Consider the following 19,685-nt stretch of genomic DNA (forward strand, 5'->3'; position numbering starts at 1 on the left):
TGTTTGGGTTAGGGTTTCATTTTAAGCAGTAACATTACCTAAGGCAACTTGCTGTTCAGTTTCACAGGGTAGTGTTTTGCTTCCCTAACCTCAGAATGAGCAAAAGGTAAAGTCAAACCAAATGTAAAGGTTCAGTGTCAGGAACCCTGTGCATGGGCAGAAGCCTGCCCAGGACAATCCCAGTGGGGGTGCAAGCCGGGAACACAAACACGTACCCTGCAGCACTGCCCCGCCTGGCTGGCTCCTGCTGGGGCCTTGGTTGTCCCAACAATCACTTGTGTCCTAATGCTATTGAGGTGACCAGGTGATGCACTTGCCTCCCTGAGTGGGTCTGTCCTACATTTCCTCATGGTCTCTGACCAGGCACTAGTGTCTGGATGATGATGTCCCGTGGTGGCTGTGGACTTCCTTTCTACACTGGGCCTAGGTGTGAGTCATTGGTCCTCTAACAAGTATATGCCAAACTTGGACACCAGTGTACCAGGCTGGGTATTGGGAAAACAATAGGCTCCTACCTAGAGAACAGGAGGTGAAGGGCGGACCAGATGGCTAGTTACAATGGTGTTTCAGGTGGCATTGGCATGTGCAGTAAGGTGAAATAGTCGGCAATACCCAGATTGCTTTAAGGGTTAACCAGGTGGAGAAAAGGTTCCATCTGGGTTAGGGTTCCAGGGGATGGCTGGGCTTTTTAATGCATTTTTATTAACTTCAGAGAGGAAGGGAGAGAGAATCATTGATGTGCTGCCTCCTGCATGCCCCTCACTGGGGATTGAGCCCTCAACCTGGGCATGTTCATAGGTTGATGCTCAACCACTGAGCTACCGGCTGGGTGAACTTTTTTTTTTTTTCAGGGCCCAGTTCACATTCTAGTCTCACTTCTTACACAGGGTGCACCCTGCTTCATGGGGTTGTAAGGACTCAATTATCAAACACTTGAGTGCCTACCACATGGTGTGTGGCCAGTTTCTGAGCGGACCCCCTAGGGCAGCCGTGGGCAAACTACGGGCCGGATCCGGCCAGTTTGAAATGAGTAAAACTAAAAAAAAAAGACCGTACCCTTTTATGTAATGATGTTTACTTTGAATTTATATTCGTTCACACAAACACTCCATCCATGCTTTTGTTCCGGCCCTCCGGTCCAGTTTAAGAACCCATTGTGGCCCTCGAGTCAAAAAGTTTGCCCACCCCTGCCCTAGGGCCATGGTCAGCAAACCACGGCTCGAGAGCCACATGCGGGCGCACACGTACAATGCAATTGAAAATTCGTGGCCCATGCGCAGAAGTCGGTATTTTGTGGAAGAGCCACACTCAAGGGGCCAAAGAGCCGCATGTGGCTCAAGAGCCGCGGTTTGCCGACCACAGCCCTAGGGTTTTTAGTGAATCTTACTGCCCGGCCCAGAGGAGGCCCACAAATACTGAACTGTGAAACTTGAACATAGACCATGTTTTTTTTTTTTCGTTTTTTTTTGTATATGAGAGGGAGAGAAACATGAATGATGAGAGGATCACTGATTGGCTGCCTCCTACACCCCCTACTGGGGATCATGCCCACAGCCTGAACATGTGATCTTGACTGGAACACGGGACCGCAGGCTGATGCTCTATCCACTGAGCAAACCAGCTAGGGGCAAACAGACCCATTTTTTTTTTTTTTCCAGAATTCAGAACTTAAAAACTTGATTGTGAGACACCTGATTGGTGGTGTTGCTCTTATATCGGTCAGGGGCAAAGCAGATGTACAGTCCTTAGTTCATCCTAGCTTGATGCCTGTGTCGGTGGCCAGAGCTGTTTCATGCCTGAGGCACATAAAAAAAAAACACAAACTTGTGACTCAGACATGCAGAAGCATATTGTGTGGGTATCTACTGCTGCATTTCAAATTACCCCAAAACGTAATGACCAAACCACGCCCGCCTCAGTTTTGGTGGGTGAGGAATCAAGTACGGCCTGACTGGGTCCTGTGGAGTCGCTGTTGCCTCCGCTCCATGGGGGCGGATCTGCTTTGTAGCCTCACAGGGCTGTTACGCTGCTGGGTTGTCCTTTGTCTCAAGGCCTCACCAACCAGATGAAAGTCACTGTCTTGCCCTGACCGGTTTGACTCAGTGGATAGAGCATTGGCCTGCGGACTGAAGGGTCCCGGGTTCGATACCGGTCAAGGGCATGTGCCTTGGTTGCAGGCACATCCCTAGTGGGGGGGCGGTGCAGGGGGCAGCTGATTGATGTTTTTCTCTCATCGATGTTTCTAACTCTCTATCTCTCTCCCTTCCTCTCTGTAAAAAATCAATAAAATATATTTTTAAAAAAAAAGAAATTAGTTTTGTGAAAAAGCACAATTCGCCCTGGCCAGGTGGCTCAATTGCTAGGAGCATAGTAACGAACAACAAAAGGTTTCGGGTTTGATTCCCCAGTCAGGGCACATACCTAGACTGTGGCTTTGATTCCTGCTCAGGGCTCATATTGGAGGCAACTGATTTAATGTTTCTCGCTCACATAGATGTTTCTCTCTCTCTCTCCCTTCTCCCCCGCCTCTTCCTCTCTTTAAAATCAATGAAAACATATCCTCAGGTGAGAATTTAAAAAAAAAAGCAAAATGCAACAAGAACCCCTCTAGAGCCGTTTATAAGAAATATAGGGCCCTAACCGGTTTGGCTCAGTGGATAGAGCGTCGGCCTGCGGACTCAAGGGTCCCAAGTTCGATTCCGGTCAAGGGCATGTACCTTGGTTGCGGGCACATCCCCAGTAGGGGTGTGCAGGAGGCAGCTGATCGATGTTTCTCTCTCATCGATGTTTCTAACTATCCCTCTCCCTAAAAATTCAATAAAATATATTTTTAAAAAAATGAAATAAAGGGAACAGAGTGGAAAAAATTAAATGCCCTTAGGTTGCATTCAGTAAAATCAACAATTAGAGATGAATAACTCAGTCCCTTCAAAAATTAAAAGAAAGCCCTAGCTGGTTTGGCTCACTGTGTAGAGCGTCGGCCTGGGGACTGAAGGGTCCCAGGTTCGATTCCAGTCAAGGGCATGTACCTTGGTTGCAGGCTCATCCCCAGTAAGGGGTGTGCAGGAGGCAGCTGATCGATGTTTCTCTCTCATCGACGTTTCTAACTCTCTATCCCTCTCCCTTCCTCTCTGTAAAAAATCAATAAATATATATTTTTTAAAAAATTAAAAGAAAAAGAGTGAAATCTTTAGATTAAAAACAAACAAGAGCCTGGCTGGTATGGCTCAATGGTTGAGCATCAACCCATGAATCAAGAGGTCACCAGTTAAATTTCTGGTCAGGGCACATGCCTAGGTTTCAGGCTCCATCCCCCAGTAGGAGCTGTGCAGGAGGCAGCTGATCAATGTTGTGCTTGCTCTCTCCTCCCTCTCTCTCAATAAAAACATTTAAAATATGTAAACTATAAAATAGTGTTTTAAAAAAAGAAACAAGAGACAGCAACAAAATGTGAGATAAAAATGTTACCTGGATTCTGATTCAAACCAACTATAAAATAATTATGAGACCATAAGGGAAATTTGAATACTGACGTGAATATATATATATAAAATATATATTTTTATTGATTTTAGAAAGTAAGGGGGAAAGAGAGAAAGAAGCATCAATGATGAGAAAGAATCATTGATCAGCTGCCTCCTGCACGACCCCCAGTGGGGTTGAGCCTGCAACCGGGGCATGTGCCCCGAATGTGAATTGAACGGTGATTTCCTGGTTCATAGGTCTACGTTCAACCACTGAGCCACACCAGCTGGGCTATTTTTAAAATATTGTTGAAAGTATTACATATGTTCCCTTCCCTGCCCCTGCTCATTGACCCCCTTCTAGCCCATTCCCACCCCCGCCCCAGGCTTCCACCACCCTATGGTCTGTGTCCATGGGTTATGCATATATGCATACAAGTTCTTTGGTTGATCTCCTCTCACCCACCCACCCTCCCCGTCTTCCCTCAGAGATTCTATAGGAATATGCTTCCATGTCTCTGGATCTATTTTGTTCATCAGTTTATTTTGCTCTTTAGATTCCACATATGAGTGAGATCATGTGATAGTGGTCTTTATCTAACTGGTTTATTTCGCTTAGCATAATACTCTCCAGGTCCCTCCATGCTGTCTCAAAGGGTAAGAGGTCCTTCTTTTTTACTGCTACATAGTACTCCATGGTGTAAATCAGTGATGGCGAACCTGACACGAGTGTCAGAGGTGCCACGCGAACTCATTTTTTTGGTTGATTTTTCTTTGTTAAATGGCATTTAAATATATAAAATAAATATCAAAAATGTCTGTTTTACTATGATTGCAAATATCAAAAAATTTCTATATGTGACACGGCACCAGAGTTAAGTTAGGGTTTTTCAAAATGCTGACACGCCGAGCTCAAAAGGTTCACCATCACTGGTGTAAATGTACCACAAATTTTACCCACTCATAGACTTGTGGGCACTGGAGCTGTTTCCAGATCTTAGCTATTGTAGCTTGTGCTGCTACCAACACAGGGGTGCATACATTCTTTCTGATTGGTGTTTCTGGTTTCTTAGGATATATTCCTAGAAGTGGGATCACAGGGTCAAATGGGAGTTCCATTTTTAGTTTTTTGAGGAAACTCCATACTGTCTTCCACAGTGGCTGCACCAGTCTGCATTCCCACCAGCAGTGCACGAGTATTCCTTTTTCTCCGCATCCTCTCCAGCACCTGTCATTTGTTGATTTGTTTTTTTTTAATATATTTTATTGATTTTTTACAGAGAGGAAGGGAGAGAGATAGAGTTAGAAACATCGATGAGAGAGAAACATCGATCAGCTGTCTCCTGCACATCTCCCACTGGGGATGTGCCCGCAACCCAGGTACATGCCCTTGACCAGAATCGAACCTGGGACCTTTCAGTCCGCAGGCCGACGCTCTATCCACTGAGCCAAACGGTTTCGGCATTTGTTGATTTGTTGATGGTAGCCATTCTGACAGGAGTGAGGTGCTACCTCGTTTTAATTTGCATCTCTCTGATGATCAGTGACTTGAGCATGTTGTCATATGTCGCTTGGGCATTTGTGTCCTCTTTGGAGAAGTGTCTATTTAGGTCCTTTGCTCATTTTTTAATTGGATTGTCTTCCTTTTGTTAAGTTGTATTAAGTTCCTTATATATTTTGGATATTAAACCTTTATCAGATGTATCATTGCCAAATATACCCGTACAGTGGGCTCCCTTTTCATTTTGTTGATGGCTTCTTTGGCTGAGAAGACTTTTAATGTATTTTTTATTCATTTTTAAAATATATTTTATTGATTTTTTACAGAGAGGAAGGGAGAGGGTTAGAAACATCAATGAGAAACATCGATCAGCTGGCTCATGCACAGCCCCTACTGGCAATGTGCCCACAACCAAGGTATATGCCTTTCACTGGAATCGAACCTGGGACCCTTCAGTCCACAGGCCGCCGCTCTATCCACTGAGCCAAACCAGTTAGGGCCAGACGTTTTTTATTTTGATCAACTCCCATTTATTTCCTCAATTTTCTTTGCCCTAGGACAGTGGTCAGCAAACTGCGGCCCCTTGAGTGTGGCTCTTCCACAAAATACCACGTGCGGGTGCGCAAGTACAGTGCGATTGAAACTTCGTGGCCACACTCAAGGGGCCAAAGAGCCGCATGTGGCTTGCGAGCTACAGTTTGCCGACCACTGCCCTAGGAGATGTATTCGTAACATATTGCTAGGATAGAGGTCTGAGATTTTGCTGCTTACAGTTTTTCCTAGGATTTTTATAATTTTCACAACTTATAAGTCTTTTATCCATTTTGAGTTTTTTTCTGGTGTATGGTGTAAGTTGGTGGTCTAGTTCCATTTTTTTGCATGTATCTATCCAATTTTCCCAACATTTATTGAAGAGAATGTTTTTTTTGTTTGTTTTTTTAAAAATATTTTTTATTGATTTTTTAGAGAGAGGAAGAGAGAGAGATAGAAACATCGATGAGAGAGAAACATCAATCAGCTGCCTCCTGCACATCTCCCACTGGGGATGTGCCCACAACCCAGGTACATGCCCCTGACCGGAATCGAACCTGGGACCCTTCAGTCCGCAGGCTGACGCTCTATCCACTGAGCCAAACCGGTTTCCGCTGAAGAGAATGTTTTGATTCCATTGTATGTTCTTGCCTCCTTTGTCGAGTATTACTTGAGCCCTAGCCGGTTTGGTTCAGTGGACAGAGCATTGGCCTGCAGACTGAAGAATCCATGCAGTCAAGGGCACGTACCTTGGTTTCAGGCTCCTCCCCAGCCTGGCCCTGGTCAGGGCTCATGCAGGAGGCAACCAATCGATGTGTTTCTCTCACATCGGTATTTTTCTCTCTCTCTTTTCCACTCTCTAATAATCAATGGGAAAATATCATAGGGTGGGGATTTTAAATATATTGAGTGTAATGACTTGGGTCAATTTCTAGGGTCTCTGTTCTCTTCCATTGACCTATACTAGTATGCCTGTTCTTATGCCAGTACCAGGCAGTCTTGATTATAGTGGCTTTTTAGTATAACTTGATATCTGGTATTGTGATTCCCTTCAATTCTGTCCTTTTATTTTTTTTAAATCCTCACCCGATGATATTTTTTCACTGATTTTTAGGGAAAGCAGGAGAGAGAGGGAAAGACAGAGAGAAACATCAATGTGAGAAACACAAACACATCGATTGGTTGCCTCCTGCAGGAGCCCTGACCAGAGCCTGGGTCAGGGAGGAGCCTGCAACCAAGGTGCATGCCCTTGACAGGAATCAAACCCAGACCCTTTGGTCCGCAGGCTGATGCTCTATCCACTGAACCAAACTGGCTTGGGCTCATTGATGTTTTGTATTGTTTTTTAGTCTCTATATCATTTATTTCTGCTCTAATCTTTATTATTTCCTTCCTACTACTTACTCTGGGCTTTTCTTATTCTCTACTTAAGTTGTAGTGTTAGTTTATTATTAATTTTTCTTGTTTTTTGAGGTAGGCCTGTAGCACTATGAACTTCCCTCTCAAAACTGCTTTTGCTGTGTCCCAGAGATTTTGGGTTATGTGTTAATTTTCACTTGTTTCCAGGGAGTTTTTGATTTATTTGATCACATTGGTAACCCATTCGTTGTTTAATAACATGCTATTTAGCCTCCATGTCAGCGGTTCTCAACCTGTGGGTCTTGACCCCTTTGGGGATCGAACGACTCTTTCACTCTGAGGGGTTGCCTAAGACCATCGGAAAACACATATATAATTACATATTGTTTTTGTGATTAATCACTATGCTTTAATTATGTTCAATGTGTAACAATGAAGTTAGGGGTCACCACAACATGAGGAACTGTATTAAAGGGTCACGGCATTAGGAAAGTTGAGAACCACTGCTCCTTGTGTTTGAATGTTTTTGAGTGTTTTTACTGTAGTTGATTTCTAATTTCATTCCATTGTGATCTGTGAAGATCAAAAGAGGTGGGTCTCGCCCTAGCTGGTTTGGCTCAATGGATAGAGCATCGGCCTGTGGACTGAAGGGTCCCAGGTTCAATTCCAGCCATACTTGGGTCGCAGGCTCGATCCCCAGTAGGGGGTGTGCAGGTGGCAGCCAATCAAAGATTCTCTCTCATCATTGATGTTTCTATCTCTCTCCCCCTCTCCCTTCCTCTCTAAAATCAATTAAAAAAAAAAAAGAGGTGGGTCTCCTGTAGACGGTATATAATTGGGTCATGTTTTTGCATCCATTCAACTACCCTATGTTTTTTGTTTGAGACTTCCAGGCAGAAAATACTTTCTGAAGTACCACTAACTGGTACATTAATTTAAAATTCACAAGTTACTTAGAAACTGAAAAATAATTTTAAAAATGAACAAATTACTGAATGTTACTGTATCAATAAAAGACCACTAAAAATTTGAATTTTAAGCCCAAAGCAGAAAACTCGGATAAATTTAACTTCAAATCCAGGTAAGCGTGTGGGCTCTGAGGTGAGGCAGTCTAGGTCTGTATCCCAGCTCTGCCGTTTCTATCTACAAAACCAATGTTTCCTGGCAAACCATTTAACTTCTGTGGGCCTAAGGTTCCACATATTTAAAGTGGGGGTAATAAAGTTTCTGGGTCAGTAAAGAACTTAGCACAGGGCCTGCCATACAGTAAATCAAATAGTCCCGCTGTCTGAGTTCAACAATGTTAAGTGTACGTTTTCATATTCTAACATTTCTGAAACTGGTATGCATCTCATTATCAATGGCATATCATGGTTAATGGGCAGTTTTTTTTTCTTTGGAAATATGTAAAAACAGTGCACACTAGAAATGGATAGCATCTAAGACTCAAAATAATATGGTATCAATTATGGTAAAGCTATATTCCCAGATTCTATTTTAAGATGATTTGGAATATAGAAAAAAAAGATTCTGAGTATATAACCAATTAAAAAATTAAAAAATTTCATATGAGTAAAATATTTCCAACACATCACAAACAGAACAGATTTGAGACAAATTATTTTTGTAAAAAATGGTTTATCAATTCCATTTTTGTATAAAATACATGGGAGAAATCCAGCCAATCAATACACAACTGTTGCCACGTGAAAAGATACTTTTATCAAACTTCGAGTCTAAGAATGTACAAATGTTTCTCTTACCATGTCTACAGTAATTATCTATGCTGTTCCATTTAATTTCTTAAAATTCCATATATCCCCAATATTTCTTCTGTCCTAGTTACAGTACAATGACAGGGAGCAAGAGAGTTAAAATAATTCTCTAAGCAGTTTTCTGCTGACCCTTCTTTCCAATCAGAGACTTATGGATGTGAGGGATCACACCTAAAATGAAATTAAAAACAAATTAAACATTAAGCTAGCGGTATCTAACAACTTCAGTGTCTCAAACCAAAAAGAGCAATTATACAAAGAGTGAAATTTACTTAAGTCCTCTCTTATATCTGATCCTATTTATGTATCTACTAGAGGCCCAGTGCACGAATTCGAGCACCAGTGGGGTCCCTCGGCCTGGCCTGCGGGATCAGGCTAAAACCGGCTCTCTGACATCCCCCAAGAGGTCCTGGATTGCGAGAGGGCACAGGTCAGACCGAGGGACCCCACTGGTGCACAATCGGGGCTGGGGAGGGATGCTGGAGGTTGGCCAGCTACGGAGGGACCGAGGGAGGGCTCCAGGGTGTGTCGGGCCCATCTAGCTCAGTCCCAATTAGCTCAGTCCCAATCAGCCGGACCCCAGCAGCAAGCTAACCTACCAGTTGGAGCATCTGCTCCCTGGTGGTCAGTACATGTCATAGTGACTGGCTGACCGGTTGACTGTCTGCCCCCTGGTGGTCAGTGCACATTATAGTGTACAGTTGAGTGGCCTTAGCATATCATTAGCATATTATGCTTTGATTGGTTGAACAGGCGATGGACGACCGGACCATTAGCATATTAGGCTTTTATTATATACGATACCAAGGGGGGCCCCACTTCAAGGTCCAGGAACTCCTCTAAGACTGTATGTATAAAATGATGTGATTCTGTGTGCTTTGGGGGAGAAGAATAACCACAGCTTTCAAGAGGTACTCCAAAGATGACCCCAAAAGGGTTAAGGGACACCACCTTACACCTCACCTTCACTGACACTGACTCACCCGATGACCTCATATAGAATGTACACTTATGATTAGAAAGGCCAATGGCAATCTCTGAAGAGGTGACAATACGTACCGCCCCCAGCGATGGTAGCCTTGATAAGCGAGTCCAGCTCCTCGTCCCCCCGGATGGCGAGCTGCAGGTGGCGGGGGGTGATGCGCTTTACCTTGAGGTCCTTGGAAGCATTGCCCGCCAGCTCCAGCACCTGCAAGCACCAGTGGGACAGCACGTCAGACAAGGTGTGTGCTGCAGGGTCCGGTGGACTTGCATTTACAGCTCAAAGATCACTGTAGCGTCGGCACATCACACACAGAATATCAGAAACAAAGGGCACATTTTCCTTTTTCATATTTTTTAATGAACCCTGGGTATCCGTTAATGCTCCTCCAACAATGGATTTGGCAATGGATAGGAATATAAACATACAAACAAGTCCCATCCAATATATTTGAAAACAATCATATTCTTGAGAACAGACTGTCTTCCATGAGCACCCCTGGAGGAGAGGTCACAGGAATGTTCAACAACTCCAAAATTCATTCCTTTTCATATTTTTATGCCTTTAGAGAGCTCTCATTATTTCACTTGGCCTTTTAATATTCATTTTCTACAAGAGCACTAGAACCTTCAGCAAAAAGCTATTTCTATAGAAAAAAGTAAGGCCAAGGGATATTTTTCCTCAGCCAAGATTCTAAATGTGGACATCTAGAAAAACCATGGAGTCTATTTTTGTATAACCTTTAATGGCTAGAACTTATTTCCTAGCACTTGTAGAAAAGATTAAAAATATAATTCAAAAAAATTTTCATCACCCTGGCTGGTGTGTTCAATGGTTAGTGTCAGCCCATGGACCAATGTTTTCTCTCTCTCACCCTCCACTCTCTCTAAAATTGAATGGATAAATGAATGGATTTTTAAGAAGTTATTTTTATTCAGAGTTTTTAACATCACTGGATCCTATTATACTAGTATGTACACAATAAGCTAGAAGCCCTTTAAAGACCACACTGGCATTATAAACCCTTTGATAGTCTACAAAAATAACCACAAACCCTCTGCACTTAGAGCGTAGGAAGCCTTGTTGTACATCTGCAGTAACTGGCATGCTTTAAAATCTACCAGAATCCCATCTCATTTTCCTTGGGACTCTGGTCTGGCACCTCTATCTTTACTATTATTTTTTAAAATATATTTTTATTGATTTGAGAGAGGAAGGGAGAGGGAGAAACATCAGTGATGAGAATCATTGATTGGCTGCCCCCTAATGGGGATCGAGCCTGCAACCCAGGCATGTGCCCTTGACTGGAATCGAGCCCAGGACCCTTGTTCGAAGGCCGATGCTCTATCCACTGAGCAAGACCAGCCAGAGCTAATTTTATTGATTTTTAGAGAGAAAGGAAGGGAGAGGGAGAAAGAGAAACACTGATGTGAGGCAGAACATTGATGGGCTACCTCCTGCACATGCTCCCTTACTGGGGATTGAACCCAAAACCTGGGATGTGCCCTGACCAGAAATCGAACCCGTGACCTTGGTGTATCGGGATGATGCTCTAGCCAACTGAGCTACCTGACCAGGGCCACCGTAATTTAATCTTAAATGTACAACGGGACACAAATGACCTGGGTAAGGTTAATGAAAAGACAGCAAAGATAATTAACATATAGGTTGAACCTAAATCTTTCTCAAGTAAAATCCACCATCTGTTTCCACTAGGTTGGCTACCTCTCGCACTTGACTTGCCTGGGATACAGCTCAAGGAGTTTCACAACCACATTTTCCTTCGGAGGGGCTAGGGTGGAGGAGTGGTGGTCCATGACCCAGTAAATAAGAACTCTTGCCCAGCCATATCCCGTGTGGCTCAAATTGGTTGGGCACCGAAAGGTTGCTGTTGTGATTCCTGATGGGGCACATGCCTGGGTTTGGGGCTCCATCCAGGCACGGGTGTGCAGGAGCAGGCGATTGATGTTCTGCTCTCTCATCAATATCTCTCTCTCTTTCTAAAAATCAGTTTCTAAAAAATTCCTGGTCAGGGCACATATTTGGGTTGCATGCTCGATCCCCAGTAGGGGGTGTGCAGGAGGCAACCAATTGGATGTTCCTCTCTCATTAATGTTCCTATCTCTCTCCCTCTCCCTTTTTCCCTCAAAAAACAAAACAAAACACCCAAACAAAAAAAAACCAGCCCTAACTGGTTTGGTTCAGTGGATAGAGCATTGGCCTACAGACTAAAAGGTCCCCGGTTCAATTCCGGTCAAGGGCATGTACCTGGGTGGCAGGCACATCCCCAGTAGGAGGTGTGCAGAAGGCAGCTATCGATGTTTCTCTCTCATCAATGTTTCTAACTCTCTATCCCTATCCCTTCCTCTTTGTAAAAAACCAATATATTAAAAAAAAATCAATAAAGACATTAAAACAACACCACCACCACAAACAACAACTCTTGCTCAAGTAACTGTACCTCCCGAAATGGGAAGCTGAGCACAATAGAGCAGATTATGCACACAATCATGCAGAGAACCAGAATGATTATGTCTTTTATCAAACTTCACATTATATTTGTGATTTTTAATTTTATTTTTTTTCTCAAATTTTATTAATTTTTTACAGAGAGGAAGGGAGAGGGATAGAGAGTTAGAAACATCGATGAGAGCGAAATATCGATCGGCTGCCTCCTGCACACCCCCTACTGGGGATGTGCCCGCAACCAAGGTACATGCCCTTGACCGGAATCGAACCTGGGACCCTTCAGTCCGCAGGCTGATGCTCTATCCACTGAGCCAAACCAGTCAGGGCTATATTTGTGATTTTTAAAAATTATCACACTGGCAAACCTTTCCCCCACCCCAAATTTCTTAAAAAAGAGATTATGCTGTAACTTCTACTGATTATATACTTACTTCAGAGTTCACTAACAGTATAGTATTTAAATTCCTTTGGCAGTCACTTAAAAATATGATGGATGACCCTTGCTTAATTTTGAGAACGAGTAAACCAAGGTTCTCTTTGACACTGCTGCTGGGTAACAGGCCGATTAAGACATTTAAAACTGCTACCAGCAGGGAGCATGCAGGACACAGCAGGTTGATGTTTCCATCTTTCTCCCTCTCCCTTCCTCTCTCTCTAAAATCAATAAAAACATATTTTAAAAAAAGAGAGAGACCAACAAGCAGATGTGTCTTTTTTGTTTTAAACTCCTATTTCCCGCCTTTTCTAGGCCTGTACTTTTGCACTTCCATGTCGAACATCCCCTACACACCTCCGCAGTGAGGTACTCCAGGATTGCGGCACTGTACACGGCCGCGGTGGCGCCGACCCTTCCATGGCTTGTGGTGCGAGTCTTCAAATGTCTGTGGATGCGGCCCACGGGAAACTGAAAGAGACACCGTCTGAATGGAGGCACCGAGGAGCCTTCACCACACCACAGAGCGTAACCAGAGGCAAACAATGAGGAAAGCAGGAGTTAAACAATTTCATTACCCACATTAGAAGCCAAACTTATTTGGCAATTAACAGTCTAGGGCCTGTGTGTTGTATCCTAGTATTTAGCCCCAAATCTTCATGCCTGCTTTTACCCTCCTGAAAAGAGAATCTAAGTTAAAAGAACACAAACCACCACAGGGTTTATAATAGTTTCTGCATCATACGGAAGGTCATCGTAACATAAAGAGAAACTGCTCTGCAGGCATCAACTGCACATTCCATGTGGCCTCATCATCACATTCATGTCCTGTTAATTCCTTCACCTAGCAGCCTCGCGTGACTCTGAACCTCCATCACGTTCCTTCAGCCTCAACTCCATTCTGTTTCAAGAGGTGACCTGACAAAAACCAACACCATTTGGTAACACACTGTGTTAAATATGTAAGGTCTTAATCTACATGGGTTTGAGCAGAAACTAATAAAGTATTCTCTAAAACAACAACCAGCACCATTCTTTCATTGTTTACACCCTCTTTCTGAAAAGGGGTACTTCCTCATTCCCAAAATGCCCTACTCCCCCTGATCTGCACCCTTGACTATCGTCTACCCATGTGTTAAGGATCCTCCTTACCCTGTCCCTGGCCCCACCATTCCAACAGCTTCCTCTCCACTGTGCACTTCGCTCAAAACCTCTCCACGTGTCTAAGTCAAGTGCTTCCGTTACAGCCTAGATACCTGCTTGCGGAAGGCAAAATTTAAAAGCAAATCCTGAAACTCTTTCTTTCTTGTTACCTATTTTCTCCATTCTTGAAGACCAGGGGTAACATTGTAATGACCAAATGTATCAGCCGCCTCTAGATGGCAACCTGAAGGAGAAAAGGCCTGATCTGGGTGGGGGTAGGGCTGGAACTAACTTCCCATGCATCTCGGTGACTGGATTGTCCTGTGGCACAGAGTAGGACCTCAGAAACATTTCTTCTTGGATTGCAGATGACAGAGTTCTAATACTAACTCCAAACTCTGCTACTCCTCAGTCTTTTCTGTGTGTTTCTCAGGGGTTCACCACTATCCTTGTGTTCCTTTCCTATGCTCTACTTGGAAACTCGTTTATAGCATGAACTACCAATTTTACAGAAATGATTTTAAATTTGTAATTCTTTCTATCACCTCACTTGGAAAGCTGGACTCAAATCTATAACTTTTGGACATTTTCATGTGGATGTTTTGGTAGAACTCCAAAATGACTGCACTTAAATTCTTAAATCTTATAACTTGTCCTTACCACAAGCTCCTGTGTCCCTTAGTTCTAAGGCTTACAGAAACCTTTGACTTTCCTCTCAACACCATACCTCTCCTCCCACTTTTTGGGAGCACATGAATGACTCCTATTCCCATCCGTCCCACTTAATTCAGTATGTATTACCTTACTCCTAAAACCACTGCAATAGCCTCCACCTGTCTTCCATCTCCCACTTCAAATAAATTCTAATAGAAATTTACACAATGAATTAAAATATAGAATGTACCCATCAAGTGTAAGTTCCTGCAGTACCATCTAGATCATGTCAGCCTCTTGTTCAAAAACTTTCAGTGGCTCACCACTGCCAAGAGGATAAAATCCAAACCTTACAGTCTGGCCTTCGAGCTTTCCTGTTTACAAACTGTCTCATATATACAGAATAATTCTTACTCATCCAGAAAATTTTTAGTCTGTGGATTAAAGGTGTAATTATTCAAATATCTGAAGTTTGGAAATATTTAGTCTTTTGATACAATTTACAAAATAATCAGAAACATAGTTATAATCTAGAAATAATAGATTTTAAGAGAGCAAATTTACCGAATTTATTTTAGACCTCTTCATAACTGTTCTCGTTTGGAAGAAGAGAATACAAATTAAAAGATAATTGCTTTATGATTTAAATTTTGACCAATTAATCTCATTATTAAAGGTCAGTAGTAGTATATTTTTGTAATTAATGAACTTCTATGGGTCGTGAAATTGCAACAGTAAAGAATTTAATAATGAATTACAATATCGTGGATACATTACCTGTAGCCCAGCCCTCTGCGAGCGAGACACTGCCTTCGCCTTGGCCTTCCCACTGTCCTTACCAGCTTTGCCTCCAGCCTAAGTGAGAAAAGGCTCCAGGTGAAGATGCTATTTCAAAATATTCAGGAAACGGAATTTTTCTAATTTTATTTTAGTCAGCTAAAAAAATCCGGGGAATCTCCTTCCTCAATTTTATATAAATTAATAATGATGTAATTACACATACAATATACATAGCAATATACATGCTTTATTTTATTATTTATTTATTTATTTATTTTTTAATATACATATGGTTTATCACCACTTGCTAATTTATTTAAAACTAGAGGCCTGGTGCACAAAAATTTGTGCACTGGCAGGGGAGGGGAGGTTGGGGGGTGTCCCTCAGCCCCACTTGTGCCCTCTCACAGTCTGGGACCCCTCGGGAGATGACCACCTGCTGGCTTAGGCCCGCTCCCTGGGTGGCAGATGGCAGGCCCGATCCCTCGGTGCCTGCCCCGCCTCCCCGGGTCGCGCACACGGCAGGGCCGATCCGGGAGTTGGGGCGCCACCCGGGTCGGGTCGCACACGGGACTCCCGGATGGAGGCTGGGCGGGCTGGCTGATTGCTGCTGCACCGCCCAGCCGCCCCGGGCTAGTCGCACACGGGACGCCTGCCACCCCGGGTTGCAGACAGCAGGCCCAGATGGCGGCAGGGCAGGCGGGATGGCGCTGTCCCGCCCTGCCTGCAGTATGCAAATTAGCCGCCATCTTTCTTGGCGGTTAATTTGCATATCACGCTGATTAGCCTATGGAAGGCGTAGCGAAGGTATGGTCAATTAGCATGTTTGTCTATTATCAGATAGGAGGATGAGGTCAAACGTTACTTATTTAAATGAAATTGCTAAAAATTTGAACATATTTTTCAAATTTCAGACTGAAGAATCTTCATGTCAACATATAATTTCCACAAGAACATTCAGAACTTAGTTCTTCTAGGAGTAAAGAAGAAACAAGTAAAAAAAAAAAAAAATGGGGAAAAAAAGTTAAACATCCATGAATGGTGTGGCTTAGTGGGTTGGAGAATCTTACAGTACAGCAAAGGTGGCGGGTTTGAGTCCTGGGTCAGGGCACATACAAGAATCAACCGATGAGCCCTGCCAGCGTGGCTCCGTGGTTGAGCCCCGACCTGTGAACCAGGAGGTCAGGGTTTGATTCCCCGTCAGGCAAATGTGGGGTTGTGGGCTCCATCCCCAGTGGGGGGCGTGCAGGAGGCAGCCAATCCATGATAATCTCTCATCATTGATGTTTCTCTCTCCCTCCCTTTCCGCTCTGAAATCAATAAAAATATATTTTAAAAAAATCAACCGATGAATGTATAAATAAGTGGAACAAGTCGATGTGTCTTTAATATCAATTTTTATAAAATCACCTGTGTATAGTCCTAAGTGCATGTCTCTGTTAATTTAATGTTTATCTCTGAAAACCATATATTTTTTTAAAAAAGAGACTGTGACAAAAATTAGAAGCAGGAAATGTCTAAGAATTAATTCATGTCGCTTCCTTACATTTAGTTTCCTTCTATTTTTTAAAAAATATATTTTTATTGATTTTTTACAGAGAGAAAGGGAGAGGGACAGAGAGTCAAAAACATCATGAGAGAGAAACATCGATCAGCTGCCTCCTGCACACCCCGCACTGGGGATGTGCCCGAAACCAAGGTACATGCCCTTGACCGGAATCAAACCCGGGACCCTCCAGTCCGCAGGCTGATGCTCTATCCACTGAGCCAAACCGGTCAGGACACAGTTTTTTTATTTCTGAGGTCAGATCAACTAACACTATCCTCTCACCTACTCCTCCCAGAAGTCTTTGCCCGGTATAAAACCTTTAGAAACCGCCCTGGCTGGTGTGGCTCAATGGGTAGAGCGCCAGCCTGCGGACGGACCTGCAGCGGGGGGTGCAGGAGGCAGGGGTCCTTGGTTCTCTCATCACGGATGTTTCTCTCTCTCTCTCTCTCTCTCCTCCCGTCCTCTCCGACATCAATAAAAATATATTAAACAACAACACAAACAAAAAGGTCCTCAGCGGGTCCGCCCGTCTCTGAACTGGGAACGAGGATGAACTAAAAGCCGCCGAGCCCCGCGGGCACCTGCTTCTCGCTTTACCGAGGCAGATGCGAAACCGGCGCCAGAAACCCGCCGCCGCAGGGGCTGCTCCCGGGCGGGAGCCAGGGGCACCGGACACCCAGAGCCCGGCGTCGCGCGGCGTCAGCTCTGCGAACCGCCCGACCGTCGGCGACGCCGGGGAACGAACCGCGGCGCTGCGCTCTCTCCGTCTCCATCCGTAGGTGCTCCCGGTTCAGAGGGAGACGCCGGTCCCGGCGCGCCCCACAGGGGTCCGACCCGCCACCTCGGGCGCACGGGACACCTCCCATCAACCGGCGACCCCGGATCGGGACTCCGCTGGGCTCCGCACTCGGCGGGACACCGCACACTCACGGGCGCGGCTGACTTCCGCTCAAGTTTGAGATCCTACGGGCTCGGTGACAAGTCAGTGCCGCCGGTATTTTTAGCCGCCGGAGAGGGACTCCGGTGCACGGCGCTCCGCTCGTGCGCGCGCGACCCCGGGAGCACCGGCCGGACCTGCGCCTCGCCCGCCCGCGGAAGGGCTTCGGCCCCGGGCTGCCAGGCCCTCCGATGAGCTGGGGACCCGCGCGTCCCCCGGAGCGCTGCGTCCCCGCCGCTCGGCCACCGCTGAGCACTCAAGACGCACTCGCCGCTGGCGGAGGTGCTGCCGCCCGCTCAGGCCGCCCGGCCTCGGCCCGCCCGTCCGCCTCCCGCTCGCCCCGCCGCCGCCCCCGCCCTCACCATAGTCTCGGCCGCTCCCGCCCTCGCTCCCGCCGAGCCGCCGCCGCTGCTCCCGCAGCACCGACCGCCGCCGCCGTCACCGCCGGAGCCCGGACAATAACCGGGGCCCGCCTCGCGCCGCCCCGACCAATGGCCGCTCGCCTTGCTAGTTTGAACCTCGGCGAGCGCCCAATCGCACGTCTCCTTTTAACCAGTCCCCGCCCCCCGGCACCTCCTCCCTAACGGCTGTTTGTTTTTGCACACGGCACGTGGGGGCGGGGCCTCCAGCCTCCACTGGACGTGCAAGTGCGCGAGTAGGGGCGGGGCCTCGCGCCGCTCTCCGCCTGTGTCCGCGGCAGAGCCTGACGAGCGGAGGGATGGACCAGTGAGGGTGGACGGTGGGAGGAGATGAGCCAATGAGAACACCGCCCGCGAGCCAGGGAGGCGGGCCTCGGGAAACCACAGCGGGATTAGCCAACCATAAGCGACTGGAGGGCGGCGGCGGTTTTCCCGCGCTTTCGCGGAGTCGGCTCTCTGGCTCTGAACTTTGTGGACTGGCGAGGCTGTGGGCGTCGCTTCTGCCCGCGGGGCTTATGACTCCCCGGGCGTGTACGTGTTAGCGGGACTGGCATCCCGGCGGACGCCGACCCCGCCCGGCATTTCACAGGTCTCACCAGGGGGCGGGCCTGCCCGGGTGTGAAAGACCCTGTGACAGGAGGGAAGGTAAGGACTGGAGGAGACGAGGGCCGGGTGAGGAAGGAGGCCCTGACCCGGAGGCGTGTGGGGAGCCGAATAGCCTGGACGTTAGCGGACGGGGCCCGCGCCTCCTCCCCCGTCAGAGCGACCTGCCGGGGTGTCCCCGGGAGCCTTTCCCGGTCACGGGGAGGCAGACGCGCCGGGGGACTAATGGCGCAGGCCCCGCAGTGCCGTCGCCCGCGCACAGCTCTGCGCCGCGGCCACTGCTCCTGGTCCGAGCCCCCTCTTCCTTCCTCGACCCCCGCCCTGTGGACACGCAGCGCTCAGCGTGTTTTCCGTGACCTCGTGGGCTCCGCGCAAGATCCAAATCCTCGGAGGGCGCGCATTTCCTGGCCCTGCCCCCCGCGTGCTTCGGGGCACTCGGCTTGGCCTGCGCTGGAAACAGCCCCACTGCAGCCTCTCGCCTGCTGACCATCACCCTTCAGGTGCCAGCGAAGACGTCCTCCCTTCCGGCCTCCCGACACCCTCACCCGGACGGGGTGCCGCCCGGGCCCTGCCACCTCCGCTCTTAGTGCCCGGGTTGCATTGGCTTCCCTCCCACGGAGCCGCTGTTAGGCCGCTACCCTGGGCTTGGGACAGTGCCAGGCTCCGTGAAAGTCACTGGGCAAAGGAAGGGAAACAAGGACGTTTTTTAAAGCCACTGAGACAGTCACTTGGTGGAAAGGCTTGAATTTGCATACAGACTCCTTCACTCACTAGTGCTGTGACCTGGAGCAGCTATTTCATATCATCAGGCCCATTGTGTCCTAGTAAAACTGGAAACTACCAAGTTACAGTAATCAAGATAGTGTACTGGGCCCCAGCCGGTGTGGCGCAGTGGATAGAGCGTCGGCCTGCGGACTGAAGGGTCCCGGGTTCCATTTGGGTCAAGGGCACATGCCAGGGTTGCTGGCTCAATCCCAGTGTGGGGCGTGCAGGAGGCAGCCAACCAATGATTCTCTCTCATCATTGATGTTTCTATCTCCCTCTCCCTTCCTCTCTGAAATTAATAAAAATATTTTTTTCAAAAAA

The 19,685-nt window shown here is 46.6% G+C and overlaps 1 protein-coding gene across 1 annotated transcript; it reads right to left on the minus strand.

Moving 5' to 3' along the window:
• Window positions 1-8,473: 8,473 nt before the first annotated feature.
• Window positions 8,474-18,073, minus strand: LOC102426790 (histone H2A.V). Its single transcript, XM_006106707.3, has 5 exons — window positions 17,940-18,073; window positions 15,089-15,166; window positions 12,872-12,985; window positions 9,690-9,819; window positions 8,474-8,801 (listed from the first exon to the last, which is right to left on the minus strand). Exons 1-5 carry the CDS (start codon window positions 17,940-17,942, stop codon window positions 8,740-8,742), a joined length of 387 nt encoding a protein of 128 aa, XP_006106769.1. The 5' UTR covers window positions 17,943-18,073; the 3' UTR covers window positions 8,474-8,739.
• Window positions 18,074-19,685: the final 1,612 nt, after the last annotated feature.

This window comes from Myotis lucifugus, unplaced genomic scaffold, assembly GCF_000147115.1.
Source record: "Myotis lucifugus unplaced genomic scaffold, Myoluc2.0 scaffold_889, whole genome shotgun sequence".
Taxonomy (NCBI): domain Eukaryota; kingdom Metazoa; phylum Chordata; class Mammalia; order Chiroptera; family Vespertilionidae; genus Myotis; species Myotis lucifugus.